This window comes from Trachypithecus francoisi, unplaced genomic scaffold, assembly GCF_009764315.1.
Source record: "Trachypithecus francoisi isolate TF-2019V2 unplaced genomic scaffold, Tfra_2.0 Lachesis_group14, whole genome shotgun sequence".
NCBI classification, from domain to species: domain Eukaryota; kingdom Metazoa; phylum Chordata; class Mammalia; order Primates; family Cercopithecidae; genus Trachypithecus; species Trachypithecus francoisi.
Window position 1 is genome coordinate 46,974,301 of NW_022681459.1, and position 23,497 is coordinate 46,997,797.

The 23,497-nt window shown below is 40.1% G+C and overlaps 1 protein-coding gene across 3 annotated transcripts in view; it reads right to left on the minus strand.

The window, feature by feature from the left end:
• Positions 1–23,497, minus strand: part of TTC28 (tetratricopeptide repeat domain 28) — a 740,148-nt gene that overhangs the window by 159,373 nt on the left and 557,278 nt on the right. For all 3 annotated transcript variants that reach the window (XM_033233090.1, XM_033233089.1, XM_033233091.1), the window contains one exon: positions 18,410–18,917. In XM_033233090.1, coding sequence (XP_033088981.1) covers positions 18,410–18,917 — 508 coding nt within the window. The remainder of the gene's footprint in view (positions 1–18,409; positions 18,918–23,497) is intronic.

The window sequence follows — 23,497 nt, forward strand, 5'->3', positions numbered from 1 at the left end:
AGCAAAAGAGCTGAGGACACAAACTGCTGTAATAAAACTCCTGTTACTGGAGCCATAAAAACAGAACAAAGGAAAGGCAAAGAAGAAAAATCATGGTTGGACTTTTCTGACATGCCTTGTCCACCATTGTTAATGGTTTCAAAAAATGATAATGTAACATTTGGAAAACCATCAGGCAAGCCAAAAATGATACAATAGGCATACTGTCATTCATAAACATCACCACCACCATGAGAGTCCCCAGAATAAAATTAGCTTTTTGAAGAATGCCTGAATGTTGACATAAATTAAAGTGCCTAAATGTACATACAACCAAGCCATCTGTACATTTTTCATGACTCTCAAGGGGTGTGAAATGTCCTTCAACAACAGCACTTGGATAGTGGTTGCATTTTCTGTTGGGACGTATCATAAATGTCAGAGGGAGAAAGAGATCTGTGTCACATGTGAACTGAAGCAAGTCACTTTCCCTCTCTGTGGAAACTGATTTAATGGCAGAGCTGAGACTAAAACCCACATCTCTTGACTCCCAAGATAAAAATGACTTTTATTTTGCAGTATGATGCCTCCAGCATGGTAGGGGCTCAAAAATTACTTTGTGAACGGAAGAATGGCAGAATGAATGGATAGGCGAGTAAATGAATAAATGGACAAATGAATAAAGAAGTAACAGAACCATTCCCTGTGGTTTGATGCTCATAGTCAGAAAAGGTCAAAAAGGGACATATCATTGAAATACTTTAGAAATAAAACAGAGAACTGAAAAGCCAGATGGTCCATGCTTAGCAACCATTCCAAAAAGCCATTGCTAACTCCAAGAACTCTTTCTTTTCAATTATAACATTGTGTTGGAGAGCACTGGTATATCTATCTCAAGAGAAATAATGAATGTGAGAACAAAATGGATGAACATGTTTCTTAAATAAGACTGCTATAATTTGACACCCATTTAGTATGACTCCCTTTTTCAAGATTTACTGTAAATGAGGGAGAACAGAGAAGGTGAGGGAGGGGCCAAGGACAAAGATGGACTAAAAGTCAGGCAATCACTTTATGAGCACAGCACTGCTTGTGCAATTATTACAAACATATTTAGAAGAAAACAAAATGCTTTTCAAGATCACACAGAAGGTCTAAAATGTTAAAACAGGGAAAAAGGGCTCAGCAAAACTTAAAACCATATAAGGGAAGAAAGTTATTTTTTCACCAGCAAAGGAAAAAACTTTTCTTCTAGTGAATCTTACAGCACAAAAGACACTGGCCTCAATCATCTGTTTAAGTCAGGAACCTTCAAATTTTTTTATGAAGAGAAACTACTTAAAAATTTCCCAGAGCCTTGACACTACTCACAGAAGGAGGGAAAGAGAGTAAAGAAAAAGATGGAAAAGAGCCTAGTGGTGCCAGTGGTACCCCCCAAGGCAGGAGGAAGTTTCAGTCCAACACCAGCCACTATTTCCTGAGCCTGTACTGTGCCAAGCACCATGCAAAATGCTTCACATATATCAACTCATTTAATCCTCACAAGAGCCACACCCTTCATTGCTATACTAGAGATTCTATTCTTAATTCTATTTTACATCTTACATAACTTTCCCCAGGCCACACAGCTCATAAATGGCAGAGCTACAATTCAAACCAGGGCCAGTCTAATACCAAGGCTCAGGTTTTTCTGTCTCCTGGCTGCCACAGACTCCTTCTGAGAGAATCTCAGGAAGCCAACCATGGCTTTACCAGGCTTAATAGTAGAAGATGGTCTGGAAATCTATCAGGTATACCTTCAAGTTCTTTCAAAACTATAATTGGAGATACGAGTTTCAGAAATCTGGGTTTACCATTACAAAACAACTGGCAGTTTTCCTTCTTTGGTAAAAGTGTTCTGGAAAGCCAAAATTGCTGTGCTATGGTCATTCCTTAGCCAAGTCTGCATTTTAACATCCAACCAATTGATGTGAATGGAGACATCTGTAAGCTTATTTTTAAAAAGACAAATCTCTCTATGTGTAATAACAGCAGTACCATTTACTGAGTGCTTGCTATGTGCTAAGCACTACTCATCAATTTACGTGGCATCAAAGATTAACAAGCTGAGAGTTAAGCACTAGGAATACAAATGCATCAAATGGTGAGCCCATAGCATAGCCTCTTTGGAGGCTTACAACCTTAATGGGAAGACAGACAAGCAAGGTGACCGCTGCAGGGAAATATGCAAAGGGTGCGCCTCACCATCTGGGCACAAAGCACTGCAAGGTGCAGAACAGCACTGGTTTGGATTTGAAAAAGCTTCTTAGAGGAAGGGGTGTTTCCTCACAACAATCCTATGAAGTTGGGAGGAACCTGATGGTCAGAAAGGTTAAGTAATGCAAAGGTACACAGCTATGAAATAAGTTGAGCCCAAGGTCACCTCACTTTAAAGTCACACTTTCCATTACTTCCTGTAGCATCACAGAAAAATAATCTCCTTAAAGCTCTTGCCACATGATTACCTTTACCTTACAGGGGAAAAAACAAAACAAAAAACCACACTAACTTCTAGGTACCCCATAGAGTCATATTAATATGGCTTTAGTCATTAAAGCGTTTTCACATTCACACTTTCATTTGAGTCTAATAATCTTGTGAGAAGCAAATACATTATTATTGTTCCCCTTTTTTACACATCACAAAACTGAGACCCAGGAAAGTAATATAACTTGTTCAGGGTCATGCAAAAGGTAAGAACTCACGTTAGACTCCTTCAATGTCTAACTCCTAGTTCAGCCATCTTGGCACCACTAAACATTAGATATACCACCTATTTGAGTCTCTCCTTGTTGGTACCTACAACTGATTGCCTTACTCCGAGATCAATGAACGGTGGGGGCAGAGTTAGCATCCGGGATGGGTTTCTCCCGGTCCAAATTTGATTTGGATTGTTTTACGGATCTCTTTCATTTGAAATGTCTCATCAGAAAAAATGTCAGCCAGTAGTAATGGAGAGTTTTTCAGCAAGAGATGAAGACATCAAATAACAACATGTACTGCTAGCCCCTGATAACCACCTGCAACTTTCAAGGGATCAGAATATTGTAAAGGATAAGAAATGTTATGTATTTCAGTAGCATTTTCACCTTTCTTTTAGCACTTGGTTTTGTGTTAACAAATGATATACTCTTTCCACATATGATACAAACAACGATGATAATAATGATTACAACAGTTTGGGGTATTTATTATGTGTCAGACATTGTTCTAAGGGCTTTATATGTATTAACTCGTTCAATTCTCACAGCCACCTCATAAGATGGGTGCTATAATTGTCCCTATTTGGGGAGGATGAAGAAACTGAGGCAGAAATCAGCTAAGCATCTTGTCCAGGCTCTGGAAGCCAGTAAGTGGCATAGTTGGGATCTAAAGCCAGGCCATCTGACTCAAAGCTCACATTCTTCACAGAATGCTACATGTAGGAGGATTCTATATCCCAGTGGTGTGTGGGACTGTCCCAGTGATAAGTAAGGTCACGCTAGTTATAACAACACTGTAAAAGCCCCTAACACTGGCTTGAAGGCAAAACATTTGTATACAGGGCTTCTTGGTAATCAAAATGGAGAGAAATCGGTACTGAAATCCAGTGGTTTCTCTGCTACAAGAAGAAGGGAAAAGAACAGTCCAATAAGGATGCTTACGCAGAATACCACAGTCACAGGGGAGAATGATCATGAAAACGTTCAGTAAAGGATTTAGCACATAGGTGCTTCTTATTCCCTCTGTCACATGCACAGTTGTGTGAGTTCATCACTGATGAACTGACACAAAGAGGATGTCTTTCTCCATCAGGCATTTAAGAAGTACCAGGAGTTGTCAAGGCAGACATGCCAGCTCGCTGGATGGTGCCATGAACTGGAGAATGCCATCTGTTTTGTCAAGGTTGACGGTCTGAAATTTCTGGTTAAACTCCAGATCTCCTTGTTGTGAAGGGCTTGATAACTTTTAGTCCATTACCTTCTGTTTACTGACTCACAGAGCATATTATATCTCCCTCTAGAGCATTCCAACAGCTGGGCCATGTTATAAGCTGTCTTTGTCTTATTTGGGATTAGATAACGGATTGGTGGAACCTTCCATTTGAATCAGGGAAGCACAATTACAGAATAACTGTTGTTTCAAATAAGTGGCCAGCTCTGACAATCTGGCTCAAGAACACAAATCCATTACTTTTTTTTTTTTTTTTTTTTGCCACTGGGGCTGTTCTGATGAGGGCTTGCTTTACAAGCATGTTGGGCACATAACAACAAAGCATTTACTTCACTTTTTAATTGCTCTTGGAAACATTTTAAATGGCACCAGTGCAATTTTTACTAGAAAATGAAAGCATTCACTTCCCAGAGTAACTTAACTCTTCAGTAGGATGGCATAAAGGACCACTTTCAGAAATCTGTTGAAAACTGAAAGCCTGTATTCAGGAGCTAACAAAGCTATTTGAAAGTCAAGTTGAGAACAGGTTTAGTCAGCAATATGAACCAAAAGTTGCATTCCAGCTTTCATCTAATTCAACAAATGTATTTTCTGCTGTGTCAGAGACAGCCTTAAGAAGAATTTCTGGAACAACATGCAGAAATTGGTTCTCAGTAAAAAAGCTACTTTTTGAAGTTACCATGAAATTACTAATTATGCTGAAAAGTCTTAAACACTTGAATCTCTTGTGTATTTCATGCTGAAAAAGAGGGGAGACTTCAGGTGGCAGTGTATGAGCAGCCACGTATCCACCTTGCATTAGGTCTATATGTGTGTTTACGTACAGCCGTTATGAAATAGGGATGAGTTAATGAGGATGAAAAGAAGCTGTGAGTAAAGAGAAATGTCAATTTCCAGTTACAATGTCACATTGTCCTACTCACTTAGAAATGCAAGAGCTTTATCTCTTTTCTCAATAATTTTAGCCATTTTCTTTAGAGAGGTGGTGTAACATAAAGAGCACTGACTTTTGATTCCAACAGCTCTGGGCTCACACCCCAGCTCTGCCACACACTTACTATGAGATCTTTGACAAGTTAACCTCTCTGTTCTTTGGGTTTTTGATTTCTAAACAGGAATAATAACCCCTATCTTTCTGAATTATTAAATTAAATAATGAATCACTGCATAAGAAGCTACACCAAGTATAGTGTTCACACACTGGAGGCATTCAATAAGTGTCATTCCTTTGTTATTATTATTGTGACTTCTAAGCTACTTCAAAGGTGTGTTGGAGAGATCACAAAGGCCTTTTCATATATTCTCAATGGAAGCTGTTATTTGAATATCTAGAAAAGTGGAACTGCATTAGTTTCCTAAGACTAGATGTTAAATACAGAGGAGAATAGACTATTAAGTTCATGTACTTAAAAGAAGAAACAGTGTGATATCCTAGTGATTTTCTTGCCCAAAAGTCATAAATATTAGGGTTCTTCAAACCTGCACAAAGGACCTCATTTTAGTCATGCTTTGTAAACTTCTTGGATGAAGATCCAAAAAGGTTAATATATTATTTAGTTAGCCTGCTAATCAGACTCTCATTTAGCTATAGGGCAAAGGACCATGTAAAGGAGGGAGAAAAATCTGCTCAATTCAGTCTTCTTACTAACTGTAAGGAGTAAAATTAAAATGATATCATAAAACCTAATCACTGCCTGCTAGTTTAACTATTTCTCAAGTTCATTATATTTCTGGTTCACGTAAAAGGCTTTAAGAATGAAGCTCTAGGTCGGGCGCAGTGGCTCACGCCTGTAATCCCAGCACTTTGGGAGGCCAAGGCGGGTGGATCACAAGGTCAGGAGATCGAGACCATCTTGGCTAACACTGTGAAACCCCATCTCTACTAAAAATACAAAAAATTAACTGGATGTGGTGGTGGGCACCTGCAGTCCCACCATAGTGCAGTCACTATGTGATATATGTGAAATCTAAAAACTTGTTAAACTTGTTAAAAACTTAAGACATGAACATACACATTAGCCTAGGCCAATGCAGGGTCAGAATCATCAATATCATTGGCTTCCACCTCCATATTTTGTCCCACCAGATGGTCTTCAGGGACAATAACACCCATGGAGCTATCATCTCCTATGATAACAACAGAAGCAGACAATAGAATGGTGGTTACTAGAGGCTGGCAGTGGGAGGTGGGGGATGCAGAGAAGGGAGATGTTCATCAAAGGGTGCAAATTTCCAGTTAGACAAGAGGAATAAATTTTAGTGATCTGTTGCACAGCATGGTGACTGTAGTTAATAATGTATATTTCAAAATTGCTAAAAGGGTAGATTTTAAATGTTCTCACCAGCAAAAAAATGGTAAGTAGGTGAGCTGATGAATATGTTAATTAGTTTGAGTTAATCTTTCTGCAAGGCATACATATATCAAATATCACATTGTATCATATAAATATATATACTTTGTCAATTAAGTTAAAAAGGAAAAAGAAAAAAAGAAAGACATATGATTACAATCCTACTCTGTCCCAGAGTGCAGTGTGTTTTAAAAAATAAGTCTTTAAATAGAGTATAAAATATTGTCAGGAAGGTGTAAAATCATAAGCATAGAGCTCAAAAAATTTTCATACAGTTGAGGACAGCTATGTAACCCTACCACTCAGATCAAGAAGCAGAACATTAGCACAGTCTCTGAAACATACTTCTTATCATCAAAGACATTTACTGCCACAATCATGTTGGTGGCTTAGAAACTTGGAATCTTCACCTCTAAATATTATCTTCAAATAGAATTCTTCATGAAGGAGAACCACAGAGGTGATCTGAATAATCGTTTGTTAAATCACCTCCAAATGTCTACCTAAAAGATCTGATTCTGATGCTCTATATTTTCTGCTGCTATTTTGATTTTCTCAAAAAAAAAACATTCAAAAGTATATTCCTCTAAAGTCACCCCAAAACAGATGGATTCCTTAAGGAATGAACATAAGACTAAAAGAAGAGCCAAACGATTCCAGAAGAAAGACCCCAAAGCTCAGTGCAGTCACATGGCATAGTTCCAGTGTGCAGTGTCCAGCACAGATGGCAGAACCCAGGGTCACATCTGCACTCACCATTGCTGGCAAAGCAAAAGGCTACCTAGGAGCTGTTGCAGATGGAAAGATTTAGGGACAGGCAGGTGTGGGAGGTGCCAGTGCCAGTTGTGGGTTCAGGAGCCAATGACTAACACCATTGCAAGGCTCCCAGGTTCACTGCATAGTGCCAGGCAGTACTGCTCACAGAACATGGCGAAAGAACAGCTGAAGGTAGGGTGAGTACCAAAGTGGCAGTACCCCCCAGGAAGCAGTGCCCACCTAGGTCTAGGAAAACAAAATTGTGTTCAGAAATTAATATTCTCCAAAGTGATCACTCAAATATTCCTTTCTGAAGTCCTAACAGAAGTGTTATCAATGCTCAGAACTGGGCTGCCTAATGGGAAAAGTCCCCATGGGGGTTTCCGACTCATAAACCTATTCAGCCTCATATGTTCATAATCATTTGTGTAAAGAAGAAAAAACCTCCAAGCACTAATTAGAAAGATAGAGCTGTTGTGTTTTCCTCCTGATCACCTTATCTTCTTTATTCAGTTCTTGAAGACTCAGCTATTAAAAGAAATTAAGTAATTCATCAAGCCCATTTCAATTACCTGCTGCTGATAACATCAGATTACAATTAGCATCTACAAATGAACCAAGTGCCAACTGCCAAACTGAAACATAAGCTAATTTACTGCTAGACTCTGCCTGCTGCAGACACAACTTTGGGACCTGGCAGCAAGCATCTACTTCACTATTCCAGCAACAGTTTTGCAGCCTCTCTTGCAACAGTCCAAAGTGCAGTTCTGACCAAGATTTACTGCCCCATCTTCCTCTGATCACATGTTTACACATGCACTGTATCTGTAAGCAAATCACAGCTCCTTTTAAATAGCAATGTCTAGACAAGCTGGGTGACAAATCTTGACCTAAAGGAGAGAATAAATATTATTAATATGTATTAGGCACTGATAGGTGTGGGGCACAGCACAGAATGTGCATGTCATAACCTTAATGAGGGTGTGAATCATTTTCTGCGAGGCCTCTGGTGTTTGGTCAGAAAAATCTCCTACTTTGGTTGATGCTTTCCATTTCTCTTTTCTCCTTTTACATGGGGATAGGACATTCTTGTTCCTTTCTTTTAGATGTCTAGAAAAATCTGTTTCAGGGCCTGTGACATCTCACTTTTTTACATTTATATTTTCCCTTTTCATGGCCCTTAATAGGAACTGCTTTAGATGAAAAGCTGACGTGTGCGGTTTGGCTTCCTATATCGACGGCATTATTAGACTTTGACAGTTTGTGTAGTCTTGTCTATGCCTCTCAAGTAGAAGAACTAACTGGTCAATAAATGGGTGGGGCTCAGAGGGGGCCCGCAGGCTGTAGCAAAGGACAACATGAAGACCTGAGTTTGGATCCTGCCTCTGCTGCTTATAAACTATATGAATTTGGGCCAGTATCTTTACTTTTATGCCTACCACATAGCTTCATAGTGAGAATTAAATGAAATAATGTTTGCAAAGTGCCTAGCTCAGGGCAAGTAATCAATAGACAATAGCTTCTCTAGGAAAAGAGGAGAAAGGGCCGTTCCCTCCTGGCGGTGCCTATACTCCTCTAGGAATGCTTGCTGTCTTCTCACTGGGCATGAACAGGGACCACTGCTTCAAGGTGGCCCGTAACTCTTATAGTGGTGCTTCCTCTTTTTCATCTTCTTATGGATGGAAGAAGGGAGAAGGAGCATCTTTGGCCTTTAGCCCCACCCCAGGTAATCCTAGCATGGCTCCCACTCAGATCCATAATGGGGATGTTCTCTTGCGGAAAGATCTGTGGACATGGAATCCAAGAACTGAGGTCTTATCCTGGCTCTCCCTCATACTCTATAATCTCAGGTGAGTCACAAATGTTCCTTAATCTCTGAATCGTCATCACTAAAATAGAATAATAATGGTTTACCTCCAAGGGCTACTGTGAGAACAAATAAGTACTATAAAACACAAATATCGATATACTTCTATGTGAGGTCTCACAGACCTTTTGACATATTAAGAGGTTATTCAGAATATGACCCCATATATCATTCTGAGAATCTCCAAAGGAAAACATCTGGTTAGTGTATTGACTACCTATAATTAGAAACATTTTACCTATAAAGCTAGACCTCTTTCCATAGAAAGATTCCATAAAATATCATCAGGTTTCTATAGATTTCCACAGCAAGAAAGTCCAGTGTATAACAATTAAAATGTAAAAAACATTAAAGAGAGTGATTGCTATATTACAGAAAAGTTTTTTTCCTACAAAAGTAACTTTAAAAAATTTTTTATTTATTTAGAATACTAGGTTTCATGTGTGTTCACAGTGATGATTTCATTCATAAAATCTACTTAGGAATAACATAGCTAAAGTAGGATATGTATGTGTATTATATAGATAATATGTAACCTTATTCCAACTGACCTTGGGAATCCAGAATTTTCTGATTCAGATTGCCAGATTTTAATGTTCAAATATGATTTTATAAAAGTAATTTAGGTAATATTTCTTAAACCCTTGACTTAGAACAGCTGAGAGTCGCCGTTTTTGGTGACTATCATTTTGCTGCACTGTAAATAAGAGGAATGATACATAACCACCACAATTGCTACCAAACTTTTACTCCAACACATGACTCCCAGGATGGTTTGAAAACAGGAGAAAAAGAGGCCAAGCATCATTTTACGAGATCTTAATGAACCTTTTATGCTTTGGGTCTCCAGAAACTCAAGAAATTTTTTAAACACCTTGATTTTTTTTTTTTTTTAACTTACTTGGACCTTGATTTTTCTCATATATAAAATCAATTAGTATTCTCAACCTCACAGGTTCTGAGAAGAATTAAATATGAAAATGGATATAAACATGTGACACAGAGTAGGTTTCAACAATCACTTGTAGAATGAAAAACCAGTAGCTCCATGGGGGCAGGAGGTATTAATATGTCGATTTTATTCATTAAGAGATATTAATATGTCCATTTTATTCATTAAAAGATACCACAGAATAAGGTAGGCAGTTCCAAGATGGCCAAATAGGAACAGCTCCAGGTTACAGCTCCCAGCATGAGCGACACAGAAGACGGGTGATTTCTGCATTTCCAACTGAGGTACTGGGTTCATCTCACTGGGTCGTGTCAGTCAGTGGATGCAGGATAGTGGGTGCAGCCCACCGAGCGAGAGCCACAGCAGGGCGAGACACTGCCTCACCCGGGAAGCGCAAAGGGAATTCCCTTTCCTAGCCAAGGGAAACCTTGACACACAGCACCTGGAAAATCGGGTCACTACCACCCTAATACTGCGTTTTTCCAAGGGTCTTGGCAAACAGCACACCAGGAGATTATATCCCGCGCCTGGCTGAGAGGGTCCCACGCCCACGCGGCTTCCCTCATTGCTAGCACAGCAGTCTGAGATCTAACTGAAAGGTGGCAGTGAGGCCCGCCACTGCTGAGGCTTGAGTAGGTAAATAAAGCAGCCAGGAAGCTCGAACTGGGTGGAGCCCAATGCAGCTCAAGGAGGACTGCCTGCCTCTGTAGACTCCACCCATGGGGACAGGGTATAGCTGAACAACAGGCAGCAGAAACTTCTGCAGATTTAAATATGCCTGTCTGACAGCTTTGAAGAGAGTAGTGGCTCTCCCAGTATGGAGTTTGAGATCTGAGAATGGACAGACTGCCTCTTCAAGTGGGTCCCTGACCCGCGAGTAGACTAACAGGGAGGCACCCCCCAGTAGGGGCCGACTGACACCTCACACGGCCGGGTAACCCTCTGAGACGAAGATTCCAGAGGAATGATCAGGCAGTAACATTTGCTGTTCAGCAATATTCACTCTTCTGCCGCCTCTGCTGCTGATACCCAGGCAAACAGGGTCTGGAGTGGACCTCAAGCAAACTCCAACAGACCTGCAGCTGAGGGTCCTGACTGTTAGAATGAAAACTAACAAACAGAAAGGACATCCACACCAAAACCCCATCTGTACTTCACCATCATCAAAGACCAAAGGTCGATAAAACCACAAAGATGGGGAAAAAACAGAGTAGAAAAGCTGAAAATTCTAAAAATCAGAGTGCCTCTTCCCCTCTAAAGGAACGCAGCTCCTCGCCAGCAGTGGAACAAAGCTGGATGGAGAATGACTTTGACGAGTTGAGAGAAGAAGGCTTCAGATGGTCAGACTTCTCTGAGCTAAAGGAGGAAGTTTGAACACATCGCAAAGAGGCTAAAAACCTTGAAAAAAGATTAGACAAATGACTAACTAGAATAACCAATGTAGAGAAGTCCTTAAATGACCTGATAGAGGTGAAAACCATGGCACGAGAACTACGTGACAAATGCACAAGCTTCAGTAACTGATTCAATTAACTGGAAGAAAGAGTATCAGTGACTGAAGATCAAATGAATGAAATGAAGCAAGAAGAGAAGTTTAGACAAAAAAGAGTAAAAAGAAATGAACAAAGCCTCCAAGAAATATGGGACTATGTGAAAAGACCAAATCTACGTCTGATTGGTGTGCCTGAAAGTGACAGGGAGAATGAAACCAAGTTGGAAAACACTCTGCAGGATATTATCCAGGAGAACTTCCCCAACCTAGCAAGGCAGGCCAACATTCAAATTGAGGAAATACAGAGAATGCCACAAAGATACTCCTCAAGAAGAGCAACTCTAAGACACATAATTGTCAGATTCACCGAAGTTGAAATGAAGGAAAAAATGTTAAGGGCAGCCAGAGAGAAAGGTCGGGTTACCCACAAAGGGAAGCCCATCAGACTAATAGTGGATCTCTCGGCAGAAACTGTACAAGTCAGATGAGAGTGGGGGCCAGTATTCAACATTCTTAGAGAAAAGAATTTTCAACCCACAATTTCATATCCAGCCAAACTAAGTTTCATCAGTGTAGGAGAAATAAAATCCTTTATAGACAAGCAAATGCTGAGAGATTTTGTCACCACCAGGCCTGCCCTACAAGAGCTCCAAAAGGAAGCACTAAACATGGAAAGGAACAACCGGTACGAGCCATTGCAAAAACATGCCAAAATATAAAGACCATCAATGCTAGGAAGAAACTGCATCAACTAACGAGCAAAATAACCAGCTAATATCATAATGACAGGATCAAGTTCACATATAACAATATTAACCTTAAATGTAAATGGGCTAAATGCTCCAATTAAAAGACACAGACTGGCAAACTGGATAAAGAGTCAAGACTCTTCAGTAAGCTGTATTCAGGAGACACATCTCACGTGCAGAGACACACATAGGCTCACGATAAAGGGATGGGGGAAGATCTACCAAGCAAATGGAAAATGAGAAAAGGCAAGGGCTGCAATCCTAGTCTCTGATAAAACAGACTTTACACCAACAAAATAAAAAGAGACAAAGGAGGCCATTAAATAATGATAACAGGATTAATTCAACAGGAAGAGCTAACTATCCTAAATATATATGCACCCAATACAGGAGCACCCAGATTCATAAAGCAAGTCCTTAGAGACTTACAAAGAGACTTAGACTCCCAAACAATAATAATGGGAGACTTCAACACCCCACTGTCAACATTAGACAGATCAACGAGACAGAAAGTTAACAAGGATATCCAGGAATTGAACTCATCTCTGCACCAAGCAGACCTAATACGTATCTACAGAACTCTCCACCCCAAATTAACAGAATATACATGTTTCTCAGCACCACATCACACTTATTCCAAAACTGACCACATAGTTGGAAGTAAAGCACTCCTCAGCAAATGTAAAAGAACAGAAATTATAACAAACTGTCTCTCAGACCACAGTGCAATCAAACTAGAACTCAGGACTAAGAAACTCAATCAAAACTGCATAACTACATAGAAACTGAACAACCTGCTCCTGAATGACTACTGGGTACATAACGAAATGAAGGCAGAAATCAAGATGTTCTTTGAAACCAATGAGAACAAAGATACAACATACCAGAATCTCTGGGACACATTTAAAGCAGTGTGTAGAGGGAAATTTATAGCACTAAATGCCCACAAGAGAAAGCGGGAAAGATCTAAAATTGACACCCTAACATCACAATTAAAAGAACTAGAGAAACAAGAGCAAACACATTCAAATGCTACCAGAAGGCAAGATATAACTAAGATCAGAGCAGAACTGAAGGAGATAGAGACACAAAAAAAACCTTCAAAAAATCAATGAATCCAGGAGCTGGTTTTTTGAAAAGATCAACAACATACATAGACCACTAGGAAGACTAATAAAGAAGAAAAGAGAAGAATCAAATAGATGCAATAAAAAATGAAAAAGGGGATATCACCACTGACCCCACAAAAATACAAACTACCATTAGAGAATACTATAAACACCTCTATGCAAATAAACTAGAAAACCTAGAAGAAATGGATAATTTCCTGGACGCTTACACTCTCCCAAGACAAAACCAGGAGGAAGTTGGATCCCTGAATAGACCAATAGCAGGCTCTCAAATCGAGGCAATCATTAATAGCCTACCAAGCAAAAAAAGTCCAGGAACAGACGGATTCACAGCCGAATTCTACAAGAGGTACAAGGAGGAGCTGGTACCATTCCTTCTGAAACTATTCCAATCAATAGAAAAAGAGAGAATCCTCCCTAATTCATTTGATGAGGCCAACATCATCCTGATACCAAAGCCTGGCAGAGACACAACAAAAAAACAGAATTTTAGACCAATATCCCTGATGAACATCGATGCAAAAATCCTCAATAAAATACTGGCAAACCAAATCCAGCAGCACATCAAAAAGCTTATCCACCATGATCAAGTGGGCTTCATCCCTGGGATGCAAGGCTGGTTCAACATTCGCAAATCAATAAACGTAATCCGGCATATAAACAGAACTAAAGACAAAAACCACGATTATCTCAATAGATGCGGAAAAGGCCTTTGACAAAATTCAACAGCCCTTCACGCTAAAAATTCTCAATAAATTTGCTATTGATGGAACATATCTCAAAATAATAAGAGCTATTTATGACAAACCCACAACCAATATCATACTAAATGGGCAAATACTGGAAAAATTCCCTTTGAAAACTGGCACAAGACAGGGATGCCCTCTCTCACCGCTCCTATTCAACATAGTGTTGGAAGTTCTGGCTAGGGCAATCAGGCAAGAGAAAGAAATCAAGGGTATTCAGTTAGGAAAAGAAGAAGTCAAATTGTCCCTGTTTGCAGATGACATGATTGTATATTTAGAAAACCCCATCATCTCAGCTCAAAATCTCAAGCTGATAAGCAACTTCAGCAAAGTCTCAGGATACAAAATCAATGTGCAAAAATCACAAGCATTCTTACACACCAGTAACAGACAGAGAGCCAAATCATGAATGAACTTCCATTCACAACTGCTTCAAAGAGAATAAAATACCTAGGAATTCAACTTACAAGGGATGTGAAGGACCTCTTCAAGGAGAACTACAAACCACTGCTCAGTGAAATAAAAGAGGACACAAATAAATGGAAGAACACACCATGCTCATGGATAGGAAGAATCAGTATTGTGAAAACGGCCATACTGCCTATGGTAATTTATAGATTCAATGCCATGCCCATCAAGCTACCAATGACTTTCTTCATAGATTGGAAAAAACTGCTTTAAAGTTCATATAGAACCAAAAAAGACCCCACATTGCCAAGACAATTCTATGTCAAAAGAACAAAGCTGGAGGCATTACGCTACCTAACTTCAAACTGTACTACAAGGCTACAGTAACCAAAACAGCATGGTACTGGTACCAAAACAGAGATATAGACCAATGGAACAGAACAGAGCCCTGAGAAATATTACCACACATACACAGCCATCTGATCTTTGACAAACCTGACAAAAACAAGAAATGGGGAAAGGATTCCCTATTTAATAAATGGTGCTGGGAAAATTGGCTAGCCATAAGTAGAAAGCTGAAACTGGATCCTTTCCTTACTCCTTATATGAAAATTATTTCAAGATGGATTAGAGACTTAAATGCTAGACCTAAAACCATAAAAACCATAGAAGAAAATCTAGGTAATACCATTCAGGACATAGGCATGGGCAAAGACTTCATATCTAAAACACCAAAAGCAATGGCAACAAAAGCCAAAACTGACAAATGGGGTCTAATTAAACTAAAGAGCTTCTGCACAGCAAAAGAAACTACCATCAGAGTGAACAGGCAACCTACAGAATGGGAGAAAATTTTTGCAATCTACTCATCTGACAAAGGGACGATATCCAGAACCTACAAAGAACCCAAACAAATTTACAAGAAAAACACAAACAACCCCATCAAAAAGTGGGCAAAGGATATGAACAGACATTTCTCAAAAGAAGACATGCATACAGCCAACAGGCACCTGAAAAAATGCTTGTCATCACTGGCCATCAGAGAAATGCAAATCAAAACCACAATGAGATACCATCTCACACCAGTTAGAATGGCAATCATTAAAAAGTCAGGAAACAACAGGTGCTGGAGAGGATGTGGAGAAATAGGAACATTTTACACTGTTAGTGGGATTGGGCCTATTATGGGGAGGGGGGAGGGGGGAGGGATGGCATTGGGAGTTATACCTGATGTAAATGACGAGTTGATGGGTGCTGATGAGTTGATGGGTGTAGCACACCAACATGGCACAAGTATACATATGTAACAAACCTGCACGTTGTGCACATGTGCCCTAGAACTTAAAGTATAATTAAAAAAAAAGAATAATAATGTATTTATCATCTAAACACATAAATATAAATATATAATAGCAATGAAAAATATGACAACTCCCACATTTAACAAGTGGCAATACAATGGAAAGGAGCTATTAAAATAATGTAGGATATCTGAATAATGAGATAGAGGGAAGCCTAGGAGAGGAGGCAGAGTAAAAAAGGCAGCTTCAGAAAAGTATGTATGTTACAATCCAAGATTTGGAAAGGGAACAATCTATACACACATGTATATATTTACATATATGATTGCACTGACATGTGTTTATGTATGTAGTACAAAGGTCTGGAAAGATTATAACCAAATTATTAACAGTAGTTGACTCTGAGGAGTGGGACAAGGGAAGATATTAATGTGAAGGGGTGAGCCTCCATTTTCTATTTTATAAATTTTTATATGGTAAGAATTTTTTACTAAACTAAGTGCCACTTTTGTAATTTTTAAAAATTGTTTGTTTTTTGAAGGGAACATAAAAAGTCAATGCAGAAGATACAGAAGGAGCAGCCAGGAAAAAAATCAGAACAGTGGTGTTTCACAGAAACCTAAAGAGAAGAGAATTTCACAGAAGAATTAGCAGAGCATGTCAACTACTGATACTGATTAGGGAAATTTAGAAATGTCAAAAGATCTTTCAACTCAGCCATGAAGAGATCACTGCTGATTTTCTGTCAGAGAAAAACCCCAAATATTTTTACATTAAACACTTCATGAGTCAAAGAGAAGTCACAAACCAACTCAGAAGATGTTAAAAACTCAATAAACGCGAACATAATACATAAAAAATTATGGGATGCAGGTCAAGTAGTGTTTAGAGAAAATTTTGTATCTGTAAATGCTTGCAGTATAAAAAAAAAAGAGTCACCAAGTGCAGTGGCTTATGCCTGTCATCCCAACACTTTGGATGCCAAGGCGGGATGATCGTTTGAGGCCAGGAGCTTTAGACTAGCCTGAGGAACATAACAAGGCCTCACTACAACAACAAAACAACAAATGAAAATTAGCTGGGCATGGTGGCTGATGTCCACCATGGGCAGGTTGCTTGAGCCCAAGAGTTTCAGACCAGCTTGGGCAACATAGTGAGACCATGACTCTACAAAGAAAGAAAGAAATTAGCTGGTTGAAGTGGCATGCGCTGCGCCTATGGTTCTAGCTACTCAGGAGGCTGAGGTGGGAGGATCACTTTTGCCCAGGAGTTTGAGGCTGCAGTGGACCATGATTGTGCCACTGTACTCAGGCCAAGGTAACAGATACAGAACCTGTGTTGGAAAGGGAAGGGGAGGAGCGGGAAGGGAAGGGGAGAGGAGGGGAGAGGAGGGGAGGGGAGGGAAGGGAAAAGGAAGGCAGGAATGGAGGAAGGCAGGAAGGGAGTGAGGGAGGGAGGGAAGGGAAGGAAGAAAGGAAAGAAGGAAGGAAGAAAGAGGAAGGAAGGGAGGGAAGGAGGGAGGGAGGGAGGGAAGGAACGAACGAAGGAACGTGGCTAAGTTTTACATTTTGCTGCTACTCATATCTGATAAGCATAGCAATAAGGTCACCTTCTCTTTGTCCTCTCCCCATCCTGAATCCCTATGGGCAAAGAACAAACCATGTGGCTCCAGGCACAGGGATAAGTTTAGCTCATACTTCCAAACACACCTTCCATTCATTATGTACCCACATCTATTTGAAGACAGGGATAAAAAATTATCTTCTAAAAAATTGCCAGTTACCAATTACTTGTTGTCTCTTACCACTAAATGTAAATTCCCCCAAATTATAAATGTTTTAATTGTAACCAAGTACTATCAAAACAGCAACTATAAATCTATCATCTTTAAATAGATCTTTCATAAAATAATTTTGCATTTATATTAAAACTATCAATATTATTTCTTGCATCACATAATTTTGAGGAAAAAATGCATTTCCTGTGTGGTTAATTCACCAAGTAAAGAAATCCCTATAAGGAAAAATCCTTTCAGAAACGTTCTCATCTATTGATGACTGCTTAGCAGCTTCTCTTTCATTTAAACCAAACATAGCCTATATCATCATTTCATGTCTCTTCTCTCTAATTAGATAAATCTGGTTGCTCTTCTCTCTCTACAGATTAAAAGGTTGGGATGTTTTGTTTTTCCAGTATTTCAGAATTCTAATCCTTATAGCACTATGATGACAGGAAGAATTGTGTGATTTAGAGAAGGCAGGCTCCAAGGAAATATATCTAAAGAAAGAGGTCAGGCATGGTGGCTCATGCCTTTAATTGTAGCACTTTGGAAGGCTGAGGTAGGGGGATTGCTTGAGCCCAGGAGTTCAAGACCAGCCTGGGCAACATAAGAAGATCCCTGTCTCTACAATAAATAAAAAAATAGCCAGGTGTGGTGCATGTGCCTGTTGTCCCAGCTACTCGGGAGGCTGAGGTGGGAAGATCACTGCAGTGAGGTGTGGTTGTGCCACACCATCCTTGGCATGTGTACTCCATCCTCAGTGACAGACGAAGACCCTGTCTCAAAAAGAAAACGAAAAGAGCACACACAATAAGGATATTCTTTTAAATATAAACATATAGATTCCTATAAAAGATAGTGATCTACTCCAGCTATTTCCAGCTCATGACTTTGACCTCGGCTCTTGTAGGCAACCCTGTTCTTACCCAGATTGGAGGATGCTCGCCCCTCTGCAGCCCGGTCCTTGAGATCCTCAGCAATGCCCAGCTGTTGCTCATGGTACTGTTTAGCTCTCTCCAAATCCTGCATGCACCTGGCAGCATGGCCTAGTCCAGCATAGGCCCGCATCTCAATAGCCTTCTCCATCAACTCCTGGGCCAGCTCCAGGACATAGTTGTGGTAAGACATGGCCTTGTCAAAGTTCCTTCGGTAGTGATAGGCACTGCCCAGGTTGCTGTAGGCCCGGGCCTCTTCTCGCTTGTTCCCCAGGTCCTTGGCTATCTTCAGATGCTGCTCATGGCACTGCACAGCATTCTCAAAGTCACCCATGGCAATATACACAGCTCCCATGTTGCCAAGTTCTCGGGCTTCAGAAAGTTCATCTTTGGATTGCTTGGCAAGAAGAACACACTGTTTGTGACTGGCCAGTGCATTGGGGTAGTCTCCAATGGCTGTGTACACGTGGCCCAGACTGCTCAAAGCTGATGAAGCAGCCTGAAGAGAAAAGCATAAAGTGGAGAAATGAAAACACATCAGAATGGTTTTGTATGTTTTGGCAGATAAATTTACAGGTTGCTTGTAATTATCCAATCCAATTGCTAATGGTATTTCTATCAGTTTTCCACTGACCTATGCAGAATTGATAAAGAACACATCCAAACAGCAAGTTCCTAATAAAAAACAATGGTACTTTAATCAGTAATTTTCTATACCGAATCTTCCTAGAAACAAGTTGTATTACATACAGCCTTCATTTTAAAGACTTATTGACATTTCTAATATTAATTACGATATTACATCTCTGTTAATACCTATTAACCTCTGTGGTATAAGAAAATGTATAAAAAAATCAAAATTAGGCCGGGTGCAGTGGCTCACGCCTGTAATCCCAGCACTTTGGGAGGCCGAGGTGGGTGGATCACGAGGTCAGGAGATCACAACCATCCTGGCTAATACGGTGAAACCCCGTCTCTATTAAAAATACAAAAAAAATTAGCCAGGCATGGTGGCAGGCACCTGTAGTTCCAGCTACTCGGGAGGCTGAGACAGGAGAATGGCATGAACCTGGGAGGCAGAGCTTGCAGTGAGCCAAGATCACGCCACTGCACTCCAGCCTGTGTGGTGACAGAGTGAGACTCCATCTCAAAAAAAAAAAAAAAAAGTAAAAGAAAAAGAAAATCAAAATTAATTACTACATATAACAGACCACAGGAAATTCATAAGAGAAATCCATGGTTGGCTTTTTGTACTCCTGGGTATTTCTCTATTCTTGTCTTCTTCCATGGTAAATGGATATCTTAATGGTAAGAGAGATGTTTACCATGATGCTGATGATTTTGTGACCCAGGGCTTACTGGAGAGGGTCCTGCTCTCTTATCTTTGTTCCTTCAATATAACTTCATCAGTGTTGGTTACTGTGGAGGACTTAGATTTGGATGAGTCTCAGAGGAAAAAAATGGGTGGGTTACAACCTGCACTGCACTCTGAGTGGGGCGGTCTCCATTAAGCCTCACCACCCCTTTTCAGGCTCACGCTGGCTCTTCAAGCATTTCTTTTCCTCCCTAGAAGCGCTTCTAATCCCAGCCTCTCTGTGCAGAGAGATGCCATCTTCCTAGTCCTCTCACATTGTTTGCCACTCATTCTTTTTTTTTTTCTTCTTATTTTGGCCAAGGAAAAGCATGCAAACCTTTTTTATCTTAAAAGTTTTAATGAAACTGACTCTATGCTGGTGTAGTGAACCACAAAGGGACAACAAAAATACAGGAGATGTTACATGGTTTCTAGAATCTTAAATACTTGCAGTCTTATATTCTAGTTCTTGGTTTCTAATTTCTTTGCAGATATAAAAGGGAAGTTATGCTGGGATTTTTCTGCCCTTCTTTTTATCCTAAAACTTGGAAGCTTGCCTACCCTTTCTTTCCTTCATTACCTGCCTATGGCTAGAGCCATGTGGCTGCCTTTCTTCGAGATGCTCTCTCTTAATAAGTGAGCATGTGATCCTGCCAGAACAAAGGGTGTACTCTGTTACACATAGGCAAGTAATTTTCCTAAGGGCCTCCTGGCTAGGGAATAACAAGGAGGGGATGCTGTGCCTCCTGGAGTAAGGGCATTTCTTTACGAAATGTGTTCTATGTCTGTGCACTTTGGAACACTTTTATTAATATTTTATAGATATGAGTGATTTTCTATCCTATTTTCTTTGCCTGTGAAATAGCAGTTCTTGATCAAAATGACTGAGGACATTTTTTTTTTGTCCTTCTTATAATTTTTTATTGTTATTATTATACTTTAAGTTCTAGGGTACATGTGCACAATGTGCAGTGGTGCTTGCAAATAGCATATTTGCAAAAAAAAAAAAAAGCCCCATATTGTTTTAAGTTGCTTTTACCATTTCACAGATGTTCTAACAAAATGACTTAGAAAATAGAGATGAAATAAATACTTAGAAATTTACTTTTCTGTTTCTTTTTTTCTGAGTGGTGGAGAGCAGAAACAATTCCATGCAAGTCACAATGCTGCAGCAGTGTGCTTCTGGCAGAAGCAGCAATGAAGTCAACAAAGAGCATGTCACATTTTTTTTTTTTTTTTTTTTTGAGACGGAGTCTCGCTCTGTCACCCAGGCTGGAGTGCAGTGGCCGGATCTCAGCTCAATGCAAGCTCCGCCTCCCGGGTTTACGCCATTCTCCTGCCTCAGCCTCCCGAGTAAGCTGGGACTACAGGCGCCTGCCACCTCGCCCGGCTAGTTTTTTTTTGTATTTTTTAGTAGAGACGGGGTTTCACCATGTTAGCCAGGATGGTCTTGATCTCCTGACCTCGTGATCCGCCCGTCTCGGCCTCCCAAAGTGCTGGGATTACAGGCTTGAGCCACCGCACCCAGCCAGAGCATGTCACTTGTATGTGTACTGGCCTCAAGCTTCTACTTTGTGAGCCTCTTTGGGGCTGAGATTAGGACTTTATGTCAACACATTGTATAAGGGACTTTCTACTGCTTCTACCTCCACCCATACTCTATCCCCCAAATCTTTTTTTCCTCCTTTGCTGCAGGCCTAGAGACTCAGCCTCCTTCCTCTACTTCAGTAGTTGGCCCTCCCCACCTTATTCTTTGTGGGTTCTCCACCACTTGACTAGGGAGGACACAACCCACTCCCACCCAGAAATCTTTGTTACCCTCAAAGCAAAACATGCAGGCTCTTTGACTATGGAGCTACTGTAGCTTAGAATCAGACACACCTTGTTCAGAACTGCACTGCCCTTTACTAGCTCTGAGAGCTTTAGCAACTTAACTTCTCTAAGCCTTGGTTTTCCAGACATTTTTAGGCCCAAACAGCGAGCCAGGAACAGAGTATTTTCAAACCCAGCCATGAGCCCCTGTCAAATATGTAAACCATAAATAATTCACTAGATAATTCCAAATAGTAGATCTGGTTGGAGGCCATGAGCCTTTGAACACTGCATGGGATGGATTTATAGGTCTCGGGGCAGGCACAACACCCCAGGCATCACTGTTCTCAGGAACTTCTGGTTTATGGCAACTCCAAATGATAGCCCTGGGATCTTCTGCTTCTGGTTCTTCATTTCTCTAAATGCCAGGGAGTCATAGGAGCTGCTTGCTAAAGCTCTCTGAACATAAGGAAGGGAATATTTAGGCATTTCTCCTCTGGGGTGTGGGGGGAAAAGGGAAAGACTATTACACTGGCTCTTTCCTGGCATCCTCCAGTTACCAGGCAGTGCTGTCAGGCTGGGACTCTTCATGACGGGTGTCCTGGAAGTCAGTATCTCTAGAAAGGATGTCATTTATGAAGCACACATCACTGCCTCTGACACTAGAGAGGTAGCTTGGTACAGTATAAGAATGGAATAGGATTTAGCATCAGAGGCCCTGGCTATGTAACACTAATAAGTCTTTTACTTCTTCACTCCTGTTTTCTTTATTTGTAAAATGTTGCTAATGACAATACTGTACATACTTCACATGGCTGAGATGGCATCAGATGAAGCAATGCATGTGAGTGCCTTCAGTAAACTATAAAGTGCTCTGTGAATGCATCACTAAGGTGTAGATGGATGTTTTATGACTGCAAGATGACTGGGCTGAGTTCTGTTACCAAGCAGAAGCTAGTAATGGCAACTGAAAACATCAATCATGATGACCAAACATCTATATTCCTATCAGTTGCTACAGGAAATAAAGCCCAGTGTTTTACAGCCCCTGGGCAAATAACACGTGATGATATTTATCAGCTAAGTGAATTACAAATTAATCACTTGTCTTTGTTCCTGTTCCTGTAGAATAAGCTTAGATCTGAAACATGGTTTCAGGCTGTTAATGAGAATCTGAAGACCCACTATCTATGGGGAATCATAGGCCCCACCTCAAGCAGATGCTGCATTTGCCACTAAGGTTCATGCTGCCTTTGTATATTACTCTCTTTGAGATTTCTGTGCTAGAATAGCAGCAGCTGCTTCCCACAGTGGAAATATTCTGGAACATCTGTATTTGAATACTAAAATTCATACAAACAGTTATGCTAACAAACTATCTGGTTGGAATAAGACAACACTTTTCTCTTTCTACAAGATATAAATTACTCATGTTCTTGCCAAAGTATAATTTCCAGCTGCAGATTTAGGCACATAGGAGTCAGTTACCTCTTGCTCTGTGACCTGAATATTTGCAGAAGAATTGCATCTGACAAGTTAGTTTCACGTGATATAAAACTAGAGTAAGAAATTTGTTCATATTTCTTCAAACCACCTTTAAAGGTTTTTAGTTTGAGAAATAAAGTTTAAACTACCCAAACTATAACCACATCGATGACACTGCCATTAAATATTATGCTGAAGATTTAAACACGTTTTCCTTCCATCTAGCATGTTTCTCCCTTACCATATGTATTTTTCATAAGGCTTATATTTTGTGGGAGGATTACATGCTTATAGTGTTATACACAGAATATTCAATATAATTGCTGATTGATTCACTACATGTCATTGGAAAAATGGGAAATGTACCTGCAGCTAGTACCAGAAATATAGCATTTCCTTTTTACTGCCCAAATCTACATGTTCCATGT